The sequence below is a fragment of the Mus pahari genome, chromosome 2, assembly GCF_900095145.1.
Source record: "Mus pahari chromosome 2, PAHARI_EIJ_v1.1, whole genome shotgun sequence".
Classification (NCBI taxonomy): Eukaryota; Metazoa; Chordata; class Mammalia; order Rodentia; family Muridae; genus Mus; species Mus pahari.
The window spans coordinates 1,503,562-1,524,652 of record NC_034591.1 but is presented as its reverse complement, the minus strand read 5'-3'; the positions used below and the strand labels follow the sequence as shown (position 1 = coordinate 1,524,652).

The 21,091-nt window shown below is 43.3% G+C and overlaps 1 protein-coding gene across 1 annotated transcript; it reads left to right on the top strand.

Moving 5' to 3' along the window:
• Positions 1–5,599: 5,599 nt before the first annotated feature.
• Positions 5,600–10,176, top strand: Fzd1 (frizzled class receptor 1). The gene has a single exon (XM_021191072.2). It carries the CDS (start codon positions 6,099–6,101, stop codon positions 8,025–8,027), a length of 1,929 nt encoding a protein of 642 aa, XP_021046731.1. The 5' UTR covers positions 5,600–6,098; the 3' UTR covers positions 8,028–10,176.
• Positions 10,177–21,091: the final 10,915 nt, after the last annotated feature.

Sequence of the window (21,091 nt, the reverse complement as noted above, 5' to 3'; positions counted from 1 at the left end):
GTATTTCTGTTTAAAGAAGGGACTGTCAAACAGTTATCAATTGAAATGCTGAGTGTGAATGATTGCAAGAAGCCTTTCATCAATGTTAAAAACATTTGTGTAAAGATAAGTAAAAATAATTTATCTTTTAGAATTCCTGCAAAAGTATACAGATGGTTTTGGGGGTTGGGAAGATGGCTCTGTCAATAAAGTGCTTTTTCCAGACAAGCACCTTGACTGATATCCACACCAAAAGCCAACATGTCTGTCTCTAATCCCAGCTTTAGGAAAGCTGAGACATCACTCTGGAGCTCACTAGGTGACTCACTGTGCTCCGGGCAGAGTGAGAGATCCTGTCTCAAAAAAAGAAAAACAGAGAGTTAGGAAAGAGGATATTCAGCATGCTTATACACACCCTCGTACACACCCTCCCATGTACGCACGCACAACACTGTGAACACACACACACACACACACACACACACACACACACACACACACACTGCCCACACAGAGGGATAGAGATGTTTTAGTAGATACCCATGCAGCGGGGTGTAATGGCAGATGCCTGATATTCCATTACTTAGAAGGCAAAACAGCGAGATCATGAGTTTCAGGTCAGCCTGGTCTCTCTCTATAGAAAATATTGTCAAAATAAAACATCAACAAAAGGCAAAGGGAGCATCTGCAGAAATTTGGGGGGTGGGGGGTTGGAAATCAACAAGAAATGAGATGGAATTCTACTGTGAAAAGTTAAGTACATTTAAGCCTAGTGCATCTCTTGAAAGAGACTAAAGAGGACTCTTGGTGTTGCTGCCCTGAAGCGGGAGGAGAGGTCTTTACTGCTGGCAGCTCCTTACTCAGCATGCTTGCTCAGGATGCAAAGCACAATGGGGCACGGACACGGTTCCTCTTTCTCCTCCTGACATACCAGGATCCAGAGGAGTGTAAGCAGAGCAGATGCAACTTTATAATACATCAGGCCTGTTCCAGCTTTTCTCAAACTGTATATTGTGGAGCATCAACGACAAGCAAAATATTGATATGATTGCTCTTTCTCTGTGAATGCATGTGTGTTTGCATGCATGCATGCATGCATGCATGCGTGCATGGGTGTGTTTTCTACAAGTGCATGCACTCATGTGTATGTGTGACTGTGTGTGAGTATATAAAATGACAGATGAGACAAAGTTTAAAATGAGATTTTTTTTTCCCTTTAATTTAGCATTTCTTGTAGACTTTAGACTACCATAAATCTCCACTGAGGATACAGAGTGTGCTGTGTTTTCAAATTTCTTTGAACAAACTTATTTTACAGAATACCCTTTGGGAAGATCATGTATTACACAGAAGACAGCTTGGAAAATTCTGGTCTAACTCAACAGTGAATCTCGGGTGTTTCACTGACACATGTATCCTGATATGGAAACTATGTTAAAGACTAAAACTTCACCATGATCTGCACATAGAAACTGTGTTTTCCTTGGTGATTTTTTAGCAGTGGGTGTGTTCACAGACTGTACTCAGTGAGAACTATGACCTTGGTCGGATTCCAAGCCTACTGGGTACTTACTATCTTTCAGAATTTAAAAGAGTTAAATTCTGTGAGACTTAGACTCATCTGTTAAAGAGGGCTAATGATTAATATCTTCAACAGAAAAGAGTTTAAGCAACACAATGCAGGTAAATCAATGTCAAAAAAAAAAAAAATCCAAAATAAAACCTCAGAAGTATAGTCTTAATCCATGGTGTAGTTTCTGCTCTCCAAGAGAGGTCATCCAAACCTGTCACCCAAAAGCAACACAAAACAAATCCCTCAAACATGGGTTCCCTGTGTGCTATCCAGGCTTGAGTCCCCCTGTAGGAAACTGTGTGCAGCCTAACCCAGAACACAGCCGCTCGCTGCTGTCCGCATTCAAGTGGCATAGTCAGTTTGACAATTTTCATACTACTTAAGAAAGTTCTGATAAAACATTTTGCTTTGGAATAAAATATATATATATATATATATATATATATATATATATATATAGCTGATTCTGAGGCTTGACAAAGCAATAGGCAATAGTAAGGAGAAATCAAATTATGTTTATTATTTTATGTTGGATTAAGTGAGATGTTTTATTACCAAGTCGATAACAGTTCGTACTAATTTAGGAAATGCTTTTTTTTTATTTGTTGGTTTTTCAAGATATCGAGTTTCTCCTTGTAACCCTGGCTGTCTTGCAACTCTCTCTGAAGACCAGATTGGCTTCAAACTCACAGAGATCCACCTGCCTCTGCCTCCTGAGTGCTAGGATTAAAGGTGTGCACCACCATTATCTGGCTTAATTTAGTAATTTTTAATCTGTGAATCTCAAGGTTTTCTACATCCTCGGAAAATGATGTCTTAAATACAGTGCTCAGGTTTCTTCTCTGATTATTCTCCCTCCTGCTGCCTGTACCACCACCCCGATGGATGTCTTTGATAATGTGAGTTGGCGCTGGTGGTCATGGTGCACCACATACTGGTTGCTTGTTTTCTTTAAGTGTTTTATTTATTTATTTTACTTTAGTAACGTTTCCTGTGTCACATCTGCTTCATAAATGAAATGCTGCATTGGCACAACAAATAAAGAGAAAAATCTACTTCAATGGACTTAATATTGAAAGACAACTGTCAGAAAATGATTTCTTTTCGAATTTTACATGGTCTTTTCAATGTGATCTAATTAGGGAAAGAATCTATAGGAAACTGGCTTTAAAAATAATGCCAAGAATTATAGTTACATGAAACACTACAGCATCTGATGAAACCCAAGCCAAACAAGCCATGAACCCGAAGCATGCACGTCCCTTAACATCTAAACCTAGTGCTCTCCATTGTAAGCTGGAGAAAAAACTAGTTCCTAGATGGTATGTTTGGCTTGATGGCAGTCTCGGGCTCGAGATATGATAAGAACTGCCTGTTTTCCCTGCAGAGATAAAACAAACAAACAAACAAAAAAACCCTTGCTTGCCATTCTCAGCCTCCTTTCTAGCAAATCTCATCACTTGGTGGGAGATGAAAGTTCAGAAAGCTCATTAGAACAACTTCTGAAACAGAACGCAGTTCCTCACTCTGATGCAGAACCGAGCCTTCTGTACATTCTGTCCTTTGCCCTATCCCTTTGAGGAGAAGGTAAGGCTGGCATTGGTGGTAAATGCTCAGTGATGCTTCTTGGGGGTTAATACCTTTAAATAAATTCACTTCTCACCTAGCATGGTCAGCTAAAGGACCTTCAGAGAATGAAGCTTGAGACACTTAAGTCTTATAAGAGATGTCTAAGAAGAGAGAGGTGGCTTAGTAAAGAGCCTAAGATCAGGGTGCCATTAACAGAGATGGATAAGTATCAGAGTGGCGGTGTGACACGTTGTCCCTGGGAGCCTGTGGCCCGCAGGATGCTATTGGGAAGGTAAGGTGAACAATTAGTATGAGTGTTCAAAAAACCTTAGAGAGGACCTCATCTCCTGTCCACTATCAAAATGCATCCTGATTGACATTCAGCACAGCCACAAATATCTGTTAACTCTATTGTACAGTTACTACCTGTTGGTCTTAATTATTTTTTTTCTTCAAAAATATTTTAAAGCAAGCTAGACATAGTGGTGTATACCTGAGGTCCCAGCTACTCAGAAGGCTGAGGCAGGAGGACAGTTACGTTTACGCCAAGACTCAAAACAAACTTTACCCTGAACATTAGTGAGTTCCAAGACAGCCCGGGCTACACAGAGAAACCCTGTCTTGAAAAGTCAAAATAATAATAATAATAATAATAATAATAATAATAATAATAATAATGCATCTAGGAGACATGCAAATGCCATTCTGATTTAATAGGTATTGGTATGACTGCAGGGTCCCTCGGACACCAGCATGGCGACAAGCTTCGCAGGGCCTGTCGGGATGTAGACAAGCCTCATCTTGAGTAGTGATCTGTACAGTGTACAGGAATGTTGATGTTTCTTCACGAGAACCTGAGTCCTGCTCCCTCTTTCAATCGCCCTGGAACCACTTCCTGCTTCTGTGGGGGAAAGCCACCTGCGTTAGCTCTCTATTGTTTGAGCAGTTTGGCTCCTGATATTTTGTGCCAGCTAAAGAGCCCTTTCTTTTCTGCCATGCCCAGGGCATGCTCTCCTTGCCTGCCCCTCAGAAACTTAAATGGTTTGTTTGTTGCTTTTGTTTTGTTTTGGTTTTTGGTTTTTGCTTCTTTCCTTTGCATTTTGCATCTATTTCTCCGATGACCCCTCCCACTCCTTGTCTCCTGTGATAGTTGGCCATTTGTTTCCCTTGTGTCCTTTTGAGAATGGGTGGGCACTGCCATCACTGGTTACGTTCCTGTGCCCACTGTACTATGCCCTCCTTTAAATATGTGCCAGGGCTTCCTCTGTGCACCCTACCTCCTGAGACAGTGCTCACTGTATCATGGATGCTTGGTAAATATCTAATGAAAAGTGCATCTGTATAAAAGAACATAGAAAATAATTCGGGAACAGTCTCGTGAGATAAGTCTAATCAAAGGGGGGAAATCTTGATAGAATTAATAAAACATAATAGTACTTTCTTGATAAATCTGAGTGACACAAGTTCTTGAAAATAATCTTGCAAGAAGAAGCGTGTGTCTGCTGAGGCTGATTATCCTATTTTGAGTTGAATGACTGTGCTTGGTCTTTCAGACTCACTTTGGTCGTGTGTTTTGTCCTTCAAACTAATATAGTCAACTTTGACTACTTCCACTGAGGAGGAACTTAAATGGCCCAGGTCTCAGAAGTTCCCACCAGACCCTGCAGGGTCCGCAGTGTTCAGAAGGGGCCCCCAAAGGGTCCCAGATTGCTCTTCCTGTCTGGATGTACAGCTCCTGTGTCTCACGCGGGAACACCCCAATGCTTAGGTTCTCAAGCCGGTTTTCCTCTAGCATTTAATAGATCTTCTGTTTTCCTTTACTTCTGTTTCTCACACCATTAAAGAGAAGGGGGGAAGTTTGACTACGTGATGCATACCACTCACAGGAGCATCTGGGTTTACATTTTACACCCCACCAAACTTTGCGTTTTGCTTTCATTTGATAAAGATCAGGGGAAATGGCGCGTCCAAAGTCCACCAAGGCCAGCCCGTGAGCTCCAAGGTTTATTGGAGTCATAGTTTAAACAAAACCTCGACAGACTTAAACTCAAAGGAAACCCGACTCTCAAGTCAGGGGCACGCAATCAGAATGCAGCGCTCAAAGTAGCAGTTTGTGACCAGAGAGGCGAGGGTAGGATTTTAAAATATGAAGACAGATAAAAAGCAAGACAGAGCTACATCCCCGCGGCCCACCAACTCCTATTCATTATCTCCTGCAGCATATGGGACCATTCTCTTACTCGTCCTCGCCCTTTCTTCTGCAAAAGCAAAAGCGACCTAGCCTGTCCCGCTTCTTAGCTACTCTTTGTGCCTGAGCAGAGTCTCCGCCACTGCCTCCACTACTTCCTCCACCTCCTCCAGTCTGCTGCGGGCTCCAGTCCGGGCTCAGAGGGAAAGGGCTCCCTTTGCGCTGTGAAGCGGGTGCTGCGATTGGGCGACGGTCCCTGAGCCGCCAGCTCCGCGTCGGTTTCAAGGCTCCTCCCTCCCGGTGAAAGACAGACTGCGGGGCGCCTAGAAACCGGTTGGAGGGCGCGCGAGGGAGAGGAGAGGCTGCGAGTTGAGGGATTGACACAAATGGTCAGGCGGCGGCGGAGAAGGAGGAGGCGGAGGCGCAGGGGGGACCCAGGGCCGCTGGGCTGCCGAGAGTTGGGCGCTCCTCTGCCCGGCTGCGGCCACTAGCGCGGCGCCGCTGGACAAGAGCCACAGCCTGCCGCGGGGCCAGGGAAGAGGGACGCGACCCCGGCGCGCCTGGACCACTCGCGCTCTCCTCGCCGCCCGCGATTCATGAACCGCAAGTTTCCGCGGCGGCGGCGGCGGCTGCGGGACGCGGAGCAGAATCCCGGGGAGCGAGCAGAGAGCGGCCGCACCCCGACGGAGGGCACGGGCGACCAGCTCTCCCCGAACACAGTGGGAGCCACCACCCGCCGCGCCGCTGCCCGCCCCAGTCGATCGGCGCCGAGGAGGGAGCCGAAAAAGTATGGCTGAGGAGGCGGCGCCTAGCGAGTCCCGGGCCGCCGGCCGGCTGAGCTTGGAACTTTGTGCCGGAGCACTCCCGGGCCGGCGGGAGGAGGTGGGGCACAGGGACACGGCCAGCCACCGCCGCCCCCGGGCTGATCCCCGGCGCTGGGCTAGCGGGCTGCTGCTGCTGCTTTGGCTGCTGGAGGCTCCTCTGCTTTTGGGGGTCCGAGCGCAGGCGGCGGGCCAGGTATCCGGGCCGGGCCAGCAAGCCCCGCCGCCGCCCCAGCCCCAGCAGAGCGGGCAGCAGTACAACGGCGAACGGGGCATCTCCATCCCGGACCACGGCTACTGCCAGCCCATCTCCATCCCGCTGTGCACGGACATCGCGTACAACCAGACCATCATGCCCAACCTGCTGGGCCACACGAATCAGGAGGACGCCGGTCTGGAGGTGCACCAGTTCTACCCGCTGGTGAAGGTGCAGTGCTCCGCCGAGCTCAAGTTCTTCCTGTGCTCCATGTACGCGCCTGTGTGCACCGTACTGGAGCAGGCGCTGCCGCCCTGCCGCTCCCTGTGCGAGCGCGCACGCCAGGGCTGCGAGGCGCTCATGAACAAGTTCGGCTTCCAGTGGCCAGACACGCTCAAGTGCGAGAAGTTCCCGGTGCACGGCGCAGGAGAGCTGTGCGTGGGCCAGAACACGTCCGACAAAGGCACCCCAACTCCCTCCTTGCTGCCGGAGTTCTGGACCAGCAATCCGCAGCACGGCGGCGGTGGTTACCGCGGCGGCTACCCGGGGGGTGCCGGGACGGTGGAGCGGGGAAAGTTCTCCTGCCCGCGCGCCCTCAGGGTGCCCTCCTACCTCAACTACCACTTTCTGGGGGAGAAGGACTGTGGCGCACCCTGCGAACCCACCAAGGTATACGGGCTCATGTACTTCGGGCCCGAGGAGCTGCGCTTCTCGCGCACCTGGATAGGCATCTGGTCCGTGCTGTGCTGCGCCTCCACGCTCTTCACGGTGCTCACGTACCTAGTGGACATGAGGCGCTTCAGCTACCCGGAACGGCCCATCATTTTCCTGTCCGGCTGTTACACAGCGGTGGCGGTGGCCTACATCGCCGGCTTTCTCTTGGAGGACCGGGTGGTGTGTAATGACAAGTTTGCAGAGGACGGGGCGCGCACGGTGGCGCAGGGCACTAAGAAAGAAGGCTGCACTATACTCTTTATGATGCTCTACTTCTTCAGTATGGCCAGCTCCATCTGGTGGGTAATCCTGTCCCTCACCTGGTTCCTGGCAGCCGGCATGAAGTGGGGCCACGAAGCCATCGAGGCCAACTCACAGTATTTCCACCTAGCCGCCTGGGCTGTGCCAGCCATCAAAACTATAACCATCTTGGCGTTGGGCCAGGTGGATGGCGACGTACTGAGCGGAGTGTGTTTTGTGGGGCTCAACAACGTGGACGCGCTGCGTGGCTTTGTGCTGGCGCCTCTCTTCGTTTATCTGTTCATCGGCACCTCTTTCCTGCTGGCCGGTTTCGTGTCACTCTTCCGCATCCGCACCATCATGAAGCATGACGGCACCAAGACAGAGAAGCTGGAGAAGCTGATGGTGCGCATCGGAGTCTTCAGTGTGCTCTACACCGTGCCGGCCACCATCGTCATCGCCTGCTACTTCTATGAACAGGCCTTTCGGGACCAGTGGGAGCGCAGCTGGGTGGCCCAGAGCTGCAAGAGTTATGCCATCCCTTGCCCTCACCTCCAGGGAGGTGGAGGTGTCCCACCACACCCGCCCATGAGCCCCGACTTTACAGTCTTCATGATCAAGTATCTCATGACGCTGATTGTGGGCATCACATCGGGCTTCTGGATCTGGTCTGGCAAGACACTGAATTCCTGGAGGAAGTTCTACACGAGGCTTACCAACAGCAAACAGGGGGAGACTACCGTCTGAAACATAGACCTTTACCTTACCTTTTTTTGGCCTGATCCTAGCCATTGCCTGGAAGCTGGCCCCAAGGAATTCCTGCCAAGCCTGACCACTCCAGGCTTCCTCACCAGACACTGACTTTCGCGGGCCTCCTTTCCAACAAACAGCACAGGTCCTGCAAAAGCTTCCGTCCCTGGGGTAAAGGAAGGAGAGGGCCCAACTGATAGAGGCGCGCGCGCGTGTGTGTGTGTGTGTGTGTGTGTGTGTGTGTGTGTGTGTGTGTGTGTACCTATCTCTCTAGCCCTCGCTCTGATACCAGGACTGTACGCTTTTATGATTGTAAATAGCCTGTGTAAAATTTTTGTACGTATATTTGTATTTAAAGACTATCGAACGCGCGTTTTTTTTTTTTCTTTTTCAATATGTTTAATTATTTAGGGCGATTTAAGTATTTGGAGCTTTTCTCACTTGCCCTTTTCTGCAGACTGCAGAGGAGGTAAAACAGAGCACATTTGCTAAGTGCTTTGCCCTGTGCCCTCATCCTTGTCAAGGGAGCATGGCCTGCCTCTCCTGGGTCATTTCCTTCAGCGTCTCCCGCCCCTCCCCTTCCTTGCTTGCAGTGGGAAATTTTAAGGTGCAGAACTTCATAAAGCTTCCAGATCCCGAGGTGGGCCCCGCCCATTCCAGTTCCTCCCCTCTTCAGCGGTAGAGTGTGGAGGGCTGTCCCTGTGAGTTCCTGATGCTGCTTATTTGAGATCCACCTTCCAACTTCATTAGAGGACCCCAGCATGGGCTCTGCCAGTTGACCCAGCCTCCCTGTCCCCTGGTGTCCCTCTCCCAGTTTCTTCCTCCTTGCACCTAAGTTGGTCAGAGAGAGTGCAGTAACCACCGATAGAAAACTTTGGAAAGTCTGACTTTTTATGGATGAGCTCATTTTTACTCTCTAGTATCTGGAACTTGCTATGGGTCTGGTCATCATCATTGAATGAGCAGCAAGCCTTGTGGGTTGGGAGAGGCTAAAGAGAAAGGTTATAAAACATTAGTTCTAGTTGCATTCTCATGTCTGGCAACCTGCTTTCTTCCCCCCTGTGATGCTGCCTGCATTTTACCATTCTATGAAATACAGATCTCAAGGTCACCTGGGAAGCTTGGTGAAGGAATTGGTCTACATTCCTAAACAGGATAGTAGAACATACACAGAGTATGGAAACAGAAGATTTCAGTGGAGTGGAGTTCCTCCAAGTGAGACGCTGTTTTCTGGTTTTAACCAAACTGCAATTAGACATATATATCAGTCTTCACAATCTAAAAGTTGTACACAGTCAACAGCATACTATGCTTACTCCTCAGCAGCACATTCTGAGGGAGGAACAGCCACACATCCCGCAGAAAGCCTGGTTGGACTTCCGAAGACAGAGGCGGTGGACTGATGGATGGGTGAGAGACAACCACGACCTAGGCATGCATGCTGAAGGGGAAGTGTGTCCATTCCTACTGCATCCCATCTTGTGTGCTCCTGTCTGGATTCACAGCAGTGTGTCAAATGTAAATCTCTCAAAGCCATTTAAAAATACTTTAGTTCTCGATGAAGAAGAGGAGAAAAGCAATCCTCCTGATTGTAGTGTTTAAACTTTAAGAATTTATCACAAATGCCGGTACATACATAGGACCTAAATTTATCTATGTCTGTCATACCCTAAAATGACATTGGTTTTTGGATTTGGTATGCATTATTATTATTATTATTGTTATTATTATTCTCACCACCATGAGATCATCTATATTTATAGAGGAATAGAAGTTTATATATATAAAATGCCATATTTTTAATTTCGCAAATAAAAAAATGAAAGTTTTGTACGAAATTACATTGTTTTTGTGCCTGAAAACAATGGTCCTATCTGAACTGCCTTTACATTTTTCAATGCCTCACAACCAGTCCACAATATACAAACCTAAAACATTCAATGGAAAAACCCACCCTTGCAAAGAGCAACCCGTCTACCTTCTGAATGGCATTTGTAGAGTCCCATGCCAAGACTGTTTTCACGGCAGCAGAAAATAGGTTATTTTCAAACAATATTATTATTAAAGTCTAACTCTAATTTTAACACTGAGGCTTTTTTTTTCTTTCAGGGAATACATTTACATGACTTTTATTTGACAGGGGTTTATCTTTCAGTTGGGTGCCTTTGTGATGTTCTATGAGGTACTGTCTTTTCCATTACCGTGCACATTCCAAGACCCATAAACAGGCAATCAGTATGTGGTCACTGACTCTGTTTATAAGCATCTGAGACGGCAGTAGGCAGTGGAAGTGTTTTGTTGTTGTTTACTTCTGAAGATTCCATCCGTATTGTTCAGAGAACCTTTCACAGAGGAATTTCCTACTTGACCTACGTGAATTGATATGCATGCATGTACATATACCTGTACACATGCATGTGACTATATATACAGCAAAATAGAAATAACAATTTACATTTTATAATATGGGAATAATATGAGAAATAGAACCCTATTAGAAAACTTCAAATATCTGGAGATTTAAAATGTTTTTATTATGTTTTACATTACTTTCTAAAATCAAAAGACAAAGGGCTAAAGAGAATCCATTAATGCACCAGAGTGACTTTTATGGTTATCAGGAAATTGTGTTATAAGTCTTAATTCATTTTAAGATAGTAAACATTTTAATTTAATGGAAAATACACATTTAAAGTAGGAAGAAACAATTCTTGTTTGTTATATTAACAGAAAAGATGGCATTTGAGAAGGTTTTATATAGAGATACACATGAAAAAACAGTAATTCTTTAACCAAATTAGACCATGTCTCACTAGGTAATTATGTAACTTGTGGGAGAAATATTTAAGACAATTAAATAGTTTCTGTTCCAGGAATAAATGTAAACAAAACAACAACAAATAAACCAGCCTTATTGTGGATGTCCTTAAAATGATGCACATGTGAATTTGACACAGAAAGGTTTTATATTCTCTCTATATTAAAATATCACTCAAAACAGTAACAGGTTTTATATTCTCTCTATATTAAAATATCGCTCAAACAGTATTTTAAGTCACTGTCAGGCTTTGTTTTCAGAAAGCACTTTATTTTAAAGTATGTGAGATACATAAAACCAGGAAGGTTTTTGTTTGATTTGGTTTGGCTTTGCTTCGTTCAGTATTGATGGCAAAATAAAACTTACCTGGGAAACCGTGGAGCCGCTGATGATAGTATCCCATTAGGATGCTGTTTCCATGACAAACCCTACTTTCAGATGGCTTGATTTGCCTGAATTTTTTTTTTTAAAGCCAGTTTTCTATTGAAGTCAGCCCCCCCCCCCCGACAGTGCACTCAATTCAGCTTTTACAGTAAATATTAAGGAAACATGAACACCTTCTGATGTTCTTTTTTTTTTTTTTTTTACCTAGATTTTATGGAGACAAAGAATTGTGTTTTTCATCCCAGAGGCAGACTGTGCCAAGCATATGTAAAAGAACCAGAGGGGATATTTTCAGCTGCTCTGCAGTGGTTTCTTGTTAGGTTAGCCTGAGGTTAGAGCCCTGGTCCCTTTGTCTCTACTGTGAGCATTGAAGCCTTCTGCCATACATACATTGTTATTAAAGATGCAGCATTTAACTAGGAAACCAGAGTAGCAGAACATTGTATATCCTTATACATTTCCGATGATGATTTTTCTATGTAACTCGAGTCCAAGAAATTAAAACAGAACATGGTCACTACACATGTCTACATGTGGACACACATGATATTTTTGCTGAATATTTCTTAACACACCAGTCTCAAAAGTCTTGCAGGACTGACCTGTGGGAACACAAATAATGCATGGTTTGTGTGACAATTTGACACGGGTCACAAATAAATAAATAAATAAATAAATAAATAAATAAATAAATGTAAAAATGCAGTGTTACCTACATTCAAAGCCCTTACATTTGCAATAATGTCTTAGAAAGGACTGCCAAACAAGGGTCAGTGACCCCTAAAAAGGGGAAAAAAGTATTTGAGCTTCATGGTGGCTCAAAGTTCCTTTAAGATTTATGATTGAGGGGACTGATCATTTCTGCACCCTCAGATCCCCCTTTAACAGACATGTCAAGCTATAGCAATTTTTGTGACAAAGCAGTTTGTTTAGAACCTGGCAATTAAAGCATAATCTCTGGATTAATTTCCCTTGAGCTTATCACGGTGAAGCATCTCTATGCCACTGTAGAGTCAAGTTGCCCTGTAATAATTCCTTTGGGGGAATTTTGTTTATAGATCCTTATGGGATCTCAATAAAGGGTTAAGTGGTGGATTTCTCACAGAAATCTTTCTTATGTGATATATTCAGTAAACTCAAGTATTATACTGTTTTGTGCATCACAATTAGTTTTAGATTCTAAAGTTCCTTGAGAAAAGAAATAAGGTGCCACTTCCAATAGAAATTAATTTCTTTAAGATGTTCATGTTCTAAAGAGGTACAGTCAAGGGACGGAACTCAAGTAATATTGAGTTTTCTCCAGTTAACATTGGGCTACTAATTCAAAGGAATATGGAGTACTCAAATAGAATTTATTTGCATATTTTACACACATGTCTTTAAAAGGTGAAATTGACACTTGAAAACAATTTTTTAAATTTTAATATTTATAATATGCACATTTCATATAACTATCCCAAGAAATTTCATCATCCGCAGTGGAGACTTTCAAAACATGTTTGTAGCAATGCAGTGATTAACATCAAAAGAACTGTTGGCACTGCTTTGAGATGGTTCTTTGTGGCCTGGATTCTTTTCTTCCCTTAAAAAAAAAAAAAAAAGCCCCAAGTATCCCTCTAATTTGTAGACATCTCCATGTTTCAGATCTCAGGACCTGTTTGAATTAAATATGCTGGGGAATAACCACACCATCCTTCATATACAAAGTGTGGCTTTTACTATCTTTCAAGGTGACAGCATGTCCTTGCCCACACGCAGTGCTCTGAGACACACAGTGCATTTGTCCTTGGAAACGCTTGTCCTCGCAACCATGACTGCAGTACCCAGAACCGTACAGTCTGTCTGATACCCTCTCATATGCCATGTGCAACTCAAGTGTTAGGATTTTTTTTTTTTTTTTGTCTTTAGAAATAGATTTAAGCAGAGGCATGGTGGTACATACCTACAGTCCCAGCACTTAGAAGGCATTATTATGAGTATTATGAATTCCATTTCATTCTGGGTTACATAGTGAGACCCCCCCAATTAAATAAATAATTAAATGGTAGGTTTAGAGGCTATTCCTGACTTTATATTTCCAACTCCTGACAAATATTCTTAAATGTTAATTTTAATAAGTACCCTGTCAAAAATCTGTAGTTTCTTCATCCAGGTTTCTTCAGGACAAAGGTGTTGAAGCAGTAAAATCAAAAAAGTTCTGAACAAATGGGTAATTGGAACTCTGTGTCATGGATTAAACAGCGTTCCCATAAAATAAAGTAACAGTGTAGATGCTGGGTAAATGCAAGCGAAATACAATGACAGCATACAATAAAAATAATGTTTTATATTTTCTGAAAAGCTCATATATTGATCACAACATCCAAGGCATACCACTATGGCTATAGTGTTCTTGCTATGACCCTAAGGAAAGCCAATGAATGCAGGCCTTGTGGCATGTCTTCACAGTAAGTGGACTGTGGAGCTGTGAGGGGACAAGCCATGCTAAACCCTGGACAATGAAGAAAAAGGCATGGAACTAGACTCTGAACCTTGTTCTATAAGGAGGCTAAAAGATGTCAGCTAAGACTTAGGACTCCACGGTGAGTAGAGACAGTTGCAGAACACTGTATGTGGCCATGCATCTAGCACCTTCACACCTCCACATGAAGCTCTTCAATCAGAATCTGCCCGCCCACCCACCCACTCACCACCATCTTTTATTTCAGCGTCATTCCTCATGTAAATGCACATGCAATATCGCTGGCTTGGCTGAAATCACAGTACTACTATCACTATCTCTTAATATAACTTAACATAAGTGAAGTTAAAAAGACACAAGCCGATGTCATTATTTCAGAATACATTGGCTTCTATAGCGGATGCTCAGCAGAGATACTTTGATGCCAGGAGATATTGGAAAGTATCTGGAGACACACATTTGATTATCATAACTGGGAAGGGGAGGGAGTGGCACAGCTTGTGTGGGGACACCAGAGATACTTGTGCATAGGACAGCTCTCTACAACCATTAGTACCTAATTTAAAGTTCTGAAGGGGAGAGGGACCCTTTGCTCAACATGAGTCACTAAAATTGTGAAATGTACAATTTAAAATAATGAAATATTTTAAATAAGGAAAATATGGACGATATTGGTGTATCGCAGCATGGACCTTACTTTTGACATGTAAAATTTGTTTTAAGTTGATGAAAAGCTAGATCATATCGCATGCTGGTTACTGTACTTCAAGCTGCCGTCACGAAGGGCCACCACCTTGGTGCTGTAAACCACACACTTTTCTTTTTCACATTCCTGAAGGCTGAGGAGCCCACCACCAAGTTCCCAGCAGTCAGGTTCCTGGGGAAGCTTACTCCTGTAGCTTCTGTGAGGTCAGGAAGAGAGGAATTTTTCTTTTTTGTAGAAATATACTAATTCCACTATGGAGGTCCCCTCTCATCACCTCACAGAGATCTAGTTGCCTCTTCGAGAACTTCACCGTCAAATCCAAAGTGCTTCAATATGTAACTACGGGGAAAATGATAACAAAAAGGCCAAACGAAACCATCCGGTCCATCATAGCCAATAAAATAAAAGTACTTTATTATTTAAATCTGGGAATACACACTAGCACAATTTCAGGAGAAGAAAACCTGAGCATTCAGAATAAGAAAACACTCTAGCATGCGCATGTTGTCCACTTGCCTTTCCCTCCATGTGTTTCACTGCATGGTGAGAAGGTGAGGGGGACAGAAGCTAGAAATCCTGGCTTCTAGTCTGGATTCGCTGTTAAGGGATCATGTTAGATCTGACCCACAGAGTCTAAACTTAAAATGTGGTGAAGGACGAGCGTGACATGGTGCTCTCTGTGTTCCCATTAATCTGATTAAAGAAGCTGATCATTCGGAAGACTTCTGCTCCGTTTCAGCCATTGCCTCTCCTTTGAGAAGGAATGCTGTAGCAACTGGAGAATCTGTGAGTCTTTCTGTGGTTTTCATAGCTCTCTGGCCTCTGACTTACCAACACTCTTGAGTTCTGAACCTACCCAGGCGTGTTTCAGTTGGAGGTGAGTGGGTCTGGCATCCACTTGAGGTATTATTTAATGGAGCTGAACATTATGTAGAAGGAAGAGGTCTCTGAAGGCAGATGAGGGACAAGATCTTGGTTCCAGAAGAGCTTTGGAGGTAGAGATGGTGTGGGGTAGGGAGCTGAGAAATATGTTCTAGGTCCACATCTGGCAAGCCCACAGGTAGATACTCCAGGCTGAGCATCCTCAAAGTGTGGTAAGGGTGCTCAAGACTAGTACGTGTCCATTTGTTCATGGGTGAGTTTGGGTGGGTATGAGAAGCAGCTTGTGGATGGTTATGTTCTGAAGACAAGCAGCTGTAACATTTAGCCTTGAGGGAGGGAAGAGAAGGGAGATTGTGAAAATCAGTACCAACAATACTTTGCTTGAGCTGGTCCTCCTGGAGGGAGTGAAATGGAAACATCTGTGTATTAGGAGCATGATCCTCAATTGGAAATATGACTTTCCTCCTCTTCCTTCTCTACTTCTTCTTCTTCCTCCTCTTCCTCTTCTTCCTCCTCTTCCTCCTCTCCCTCCCCTCTTCCTCCTCCTCTTCCTCTGCTCCCTCCTCCTCTTCCTCCTCTTTGTCCTCTCCCTCCTCCTCTTCCTCCTCTTTGTCCTCTTCCTCCTCCTCTTCCACCTCCTCTTCTTCCTCCTCTTTCTCCTCCTCTTCCCCCTCTTCTTCCTCCTCTTCCTCCTCCTCCTCCTCTCCCTCCCCCTCCCTTCCCCTTCCTCCTCCTCTTCCTCCTCTTTCTCCTCTTCAACCTCTTCCTCCTCCTTTCCTTCCTCTTCTTCCTTCTCTTCCTCTTCCTCCTTTTCCTCACTTAACGCAATTTAATATCAAGATAATAAGAAATAAGAGAGAGGAACTGAATGTTATCTTGAAAAGAAAGTTGTATTTGTAAGACCTGGATTGTATGCCAACAAACTCTTAGCCTCAGAGTCATTTATCTAAAATGTTAATAATAGCATTTTTTTTCTAACTCACATAGCTATTGAAGAGATCACAAAGTAAAGTATAAAATGATACTTTGAGTACTGGAGTCATTACAACCTTAGAGCTCTCCTCCACCATGCACTTTTCTTTTCCATCTTCTTCTCCCATCCTGCTATTCTTCCCTTCACATAGCTTTCCTGTTTTTATCTTCTTTCTTTCCAGCTTCCTCTCTCTTTTCTTCCCCTCCTCCTATGGCCTGCTGTTATCTCATTGATGGAAATTGAAAAGGCATGATGGAACGTAGTGCCATTTGTTTTTTTTTTTTTTTTTTTTTTTCACGGCCATTTCCTTTTGTAAGTTAAGCATGTTTCCTAAGACTTGGTCCCACAAAGATTAAGTTAATGGGCAATCTTAAAGTTAAGTGGCACAAACACACCATATCAACCAACCAGAGAAATTGCTCTGAAAATAAACAGGCATTTCTGCACATTTATGCATGCTTTAAGATACAGTATTTCAACATAATTTCTATATGGCTGCTGACAATTCTGACATAACTGGAAGGTTGCACACTGGGTAACATAGTGACAACTCTTTTGGGCCACGCTAAGTCATAATCAGGATGAGAACTAGTTCCTCTTTAAATATGGCTCTCTATTCAACTGATAAATAGTTGGAAAATCTCATGGCCTCTTTGCTTGTCCTTGTTGACTATATTGCCAAGTGGAACCCATTCAATGATGGTTACAGAAAATATTCCTTTGATGCCACTGAACTATTCTGAGCCTGTGAGGTTGAGCAGGACTGAGAGTTTTGATTAAGAAGATGGGGTGATTTCTTTTGTTTTTGGTGTTTTTTTTCTTTTTTCATAGAGAAAGAACAGCTAGGCATCAGGGTACCTTGGTCACCTCCAGGTTCTCTGTTATTAGTTTTCTACTGCTGTGTATCAATTCACTCTAAATTTGAAATACCTAAATTTATCATGTCACACCCATGTACATTAGAAGAATGGCATTGGTGTCCGTGAGCTAAAATTGAGGTGTGTGTTGTCCCATTTCTTCCTTGGTAATCTAAGGAAGAATTGATTTCATTTTCTAGGTTCTAGGGCCCACTTCGAAGGCTTACAACAATACTCACCTCTCTGGGTTCTCCATGTGTTCAAGAAATAGGTCAGAAGAAGATGGCAATGAACTAATGTCAATTGTCTTCCCTCTTGGTGACCCCACTGTTTTGGTGTAGCTGTAGATGGCATTCTTCAAAATGCATGTCTTCAAAAATACATCTGTCAGGTGTCTGAGGTTTTGACCTTTGATACAGGGTTGAGTGTGAGGTATAGTTGACATATTTCATCTCATCTCTCATTAACCCAATATGGAATTCTAGCAATAACTCCAGATTTTAAATCTATATGAAATTTGCATCCTGTTTATAAAGGAAAGTTGTTCTCCTATTTAAATATTTTGTCAATAATGAACTCCAATGGCCTGGATTGCATTTTATACAAATTCAGATAATAAAATTGCCTGCCCTAGTTAAAAGTGTTATGTTGACATTTTTTTGTGGGAAAAATTTTCTAGACCTACAAACCCATCCTTAAAATAGTCTCTAAAATGTAATTTCTGACCTATCAACTTAAAACGTTTTTCTATGGAGACTGCTGTGGCCAGCAGCATAGTTTCCCTTCCTACGCATATTTATATCAGGCTGAAAAAACAAAATCAGTCAGCATCGATTTAAGAAGAAGGGCCTCCAATGTCCTTACTCATCCCCAGATACACATTCTTTTCGAAGCTGAATTTGAAATGATTACAGAGACATAGCAAACTTTCTAGTAATGAGCCATAAGTTAACAAGGATAAAGTTACTGCTAGCACTTATCTTTGTAGATTCCCCCTCCCCCTTCCCTGCCCAGTGTCTTGTGTTAGGGATAATCCAGGACCAGACTAGAGGTACAGACCCGAGAGTGCATGAAGATGAGTTTGAAATGCAAGTTACCCACCTTGAGGTATAGGGAGTGGTTGGAGACCTTGCCTAAGACAGCCTCTGATGGAGCTCTGTCGAATGCTAATGAAGATGAAGCCAGATGGCCATCAGAATGAGGAGTGTTCACCGGAGACACTGATGGGTCATCAGAAATAAAGCTGGGCATGTCTAAACTATACACAAAAGATTAGTTAACTATGAGAATTTCTAGACTTGTCGGATTGTGTTGGCCAGGGAAGGGGATTGAGGTTTTGAGTTGTTCTGAAAAACAGGAATAAAACAAACTTCAAGAGAAATTCTTGCAATGCCTCCCACTTGCACCTAACCTGATTGATTGATTGATTGATTGATTGCAACTTTATCTATTTGATCTTACGAGGGCTGTTTAGTTCTGCAGGTCAAAGTTAGCTTAGTATGCTTTCTTGAATTTAAAGACCTCCAGAAGAGAATCGGTCTAGGGCATTGCCAGGTAGAACTAGAAAGGATGCTGATGCTCTCTCCTGGGTGGAAGGGCCTCTAGCTCTAGGCAGCAGGTGTAGAAGGGATGAGGGTGCTGAGGAGAGACCCAGAGGGCTCGGGGCTTCCCTTGAGGTGGGACAGCATTGGGTAGAGAGAGTGCTCCAAGACTTCCCAGGGAAGCTCAGGCTCCTTGTCTTTCAGAGCATCTGTTTTGTTTAGCTTTTCAAAAAGGCAGGGCTTCTTAGATGGACTTTCCTTCCCAGGGAATTCACTAATCAAGCCACTAGTCTATTTATTTACATAAACAAATCCTTATGAAAGAGCCATTCATTCATTAACTAAGAAATGTGATCATTTCCACTGTTGTGCCTGGAACTTCAAAGCGCCCCTCTGCTGTTGTTGCTCACATCAATTAATCCAGGTAAGTGAGAACTGTGAGTGAGACAGACCAAGATACATCCCAGCTGACTGCACCAGATAAAAACAATCAAATCCAGGCCTAAGATATTTAAACTTCTGTTGTCTTAAGCATCTTAAGAATGCTAATTCTTTGACGGAATCACAGTAGAATGGGAAAGACCATTGAATTGTTTTTTCAGAATACAGTTTTACTTTATAGAAGTAGATTCTTTGTACTTTGAGATTTTCTGGAAAGAAATACCTCCTTTGGTCATACAGGATGCATAATACCAACCCATAGCTAGAGACTATGGGGAGTGATCTTGACCCTTGAAAATATTAGAATGTCTGTGTAAACATTATTTGCATAAGAGTGTCAATAATATGTAAACCAGGTATTCTAGGTAAAGATGGATGGTGAATTTCAAAAGTAAGAATTTATTAATAGTTGTATAATGTTTATAATTATTTTAAATAGCCTTTGTAATTCATAGGACAGTTCAGCTACCTACTAGGTTGTCACTTAGCAGCTATTTCTAATATATATTTCTGATATACTTCTGAATAGCAAACTGCTAATTTCCAGGTTTGTTAAGCACATTTTTAAAAATAAAATTTGCAACAATAGTTGCAACAGAAAGCATCTGAATTAAGTAGAGATGACTGAAGCGATAACTTAGTAAAATTCTTGGCAGGAAATTAAACTTTTATCTGTCCTCTATACATTCTACCTGATCAATTAATTCTCTCAGTGATATTTACTGATGTATATCAATCTTAATGAGTTATAATTAATACTCTACAAAAGTCAGGCTTTAAATATTAAGATTAAGTGTACTTTAGTATTTCCTAAAGTTATATGACTTCCACAACTTCCTAATCCCAGATGATTTTATTACACAAAACAGAAGCCCTGGCTGATTAACAAAGACTTCTTCTTCCTTGGTCTCCAGACCCTGACAAGGATTAATTTACTTCCTGTCAACAGGGGTGTACCAGCTCTCAGTATCTCCTTCAGGCCTGTCCAACCTTCATTCACTGGGGAACGGGTCACACTAGAGATTGTTTTAAGCAAATTTATGTTTTTGTGTTAGGTCACATTGTGCTGCCCATGGGCCACAGCAGGGTGGCTGCGCCTGCCCGGGGTCCACACACGTATATAACTTTTATGTGTCACTTCATTTAGAATAATGTTTGCTAGGTTTGTCCATGCTTTAGTACATGTCTGTGTGACATTCCATTTTATGACTGAATGGCATTCCATTGTGGAAATGGGACACATTTTTGCTTCTCTGTTAATGAATTCATGGATAACTGAGCTGTCACTCGGATCTATTGTTAATCGCCTTGCTATAAACATCAACGTTTAAATTTTTGTGGGCATGCAATCTTGATTCTTTTATATATACTCTTAGAGTGGTGTTGGGCCACATAGTGACTCTGTTTAACTGATAGTCATTTGCATTTCTGACAACATCTGATGGCTCTGTTTCCTCCACAGCCATGCAAACACTTGTCATTGCCTGCCTTGTGACTTTATGTGAAATGTGGTTTTCACATACGTTTGCTTATTTTCTCTTTTTTGAGTTCGTTCTCTAGTGGAAAGGGAGTGAACCTCACTGTTACCTTTATACCTGTGGATAAACTCAGAAAGGAAGGTAGGGGCAGAGTAGATGGGTCAGTGAGCAAAGCACTTACCTGGTGAGCAGAAATGCCCAAGTCTGAGCCCTCGGAACACATGTAAAGAAAGCTATGGGGGAATAGGGTACATCTGTAAGGACCCCCATGCTCCTGTGGTGAGAGTGAAGATGGAGTGGAGGAGCCATAGAAACAAGAGAGCCAGAGGGTTTGGCATATGCAAGGGTGAAGGAATGAAGATTCCTCCTCAATCAAGGTACCAGGTGAGGTTGTTGTCCTCTGGCCTTCCCACTACTGGTATAGCATGTGTACAGCTGTACTCATACACATGAATAGACACACACACATACACACACACACACACACACACACACACACACACACACACACATTCATGCA

Coding starts and splice junctions, on each gene's coding strand:
- Fzd1 (XM_021191072.2), top strand. CDS start 6,099: ATGGCTGAGGAGGCGGCGCCTAGCGAGTCCCGGGCCGCCGGCCGGCTG.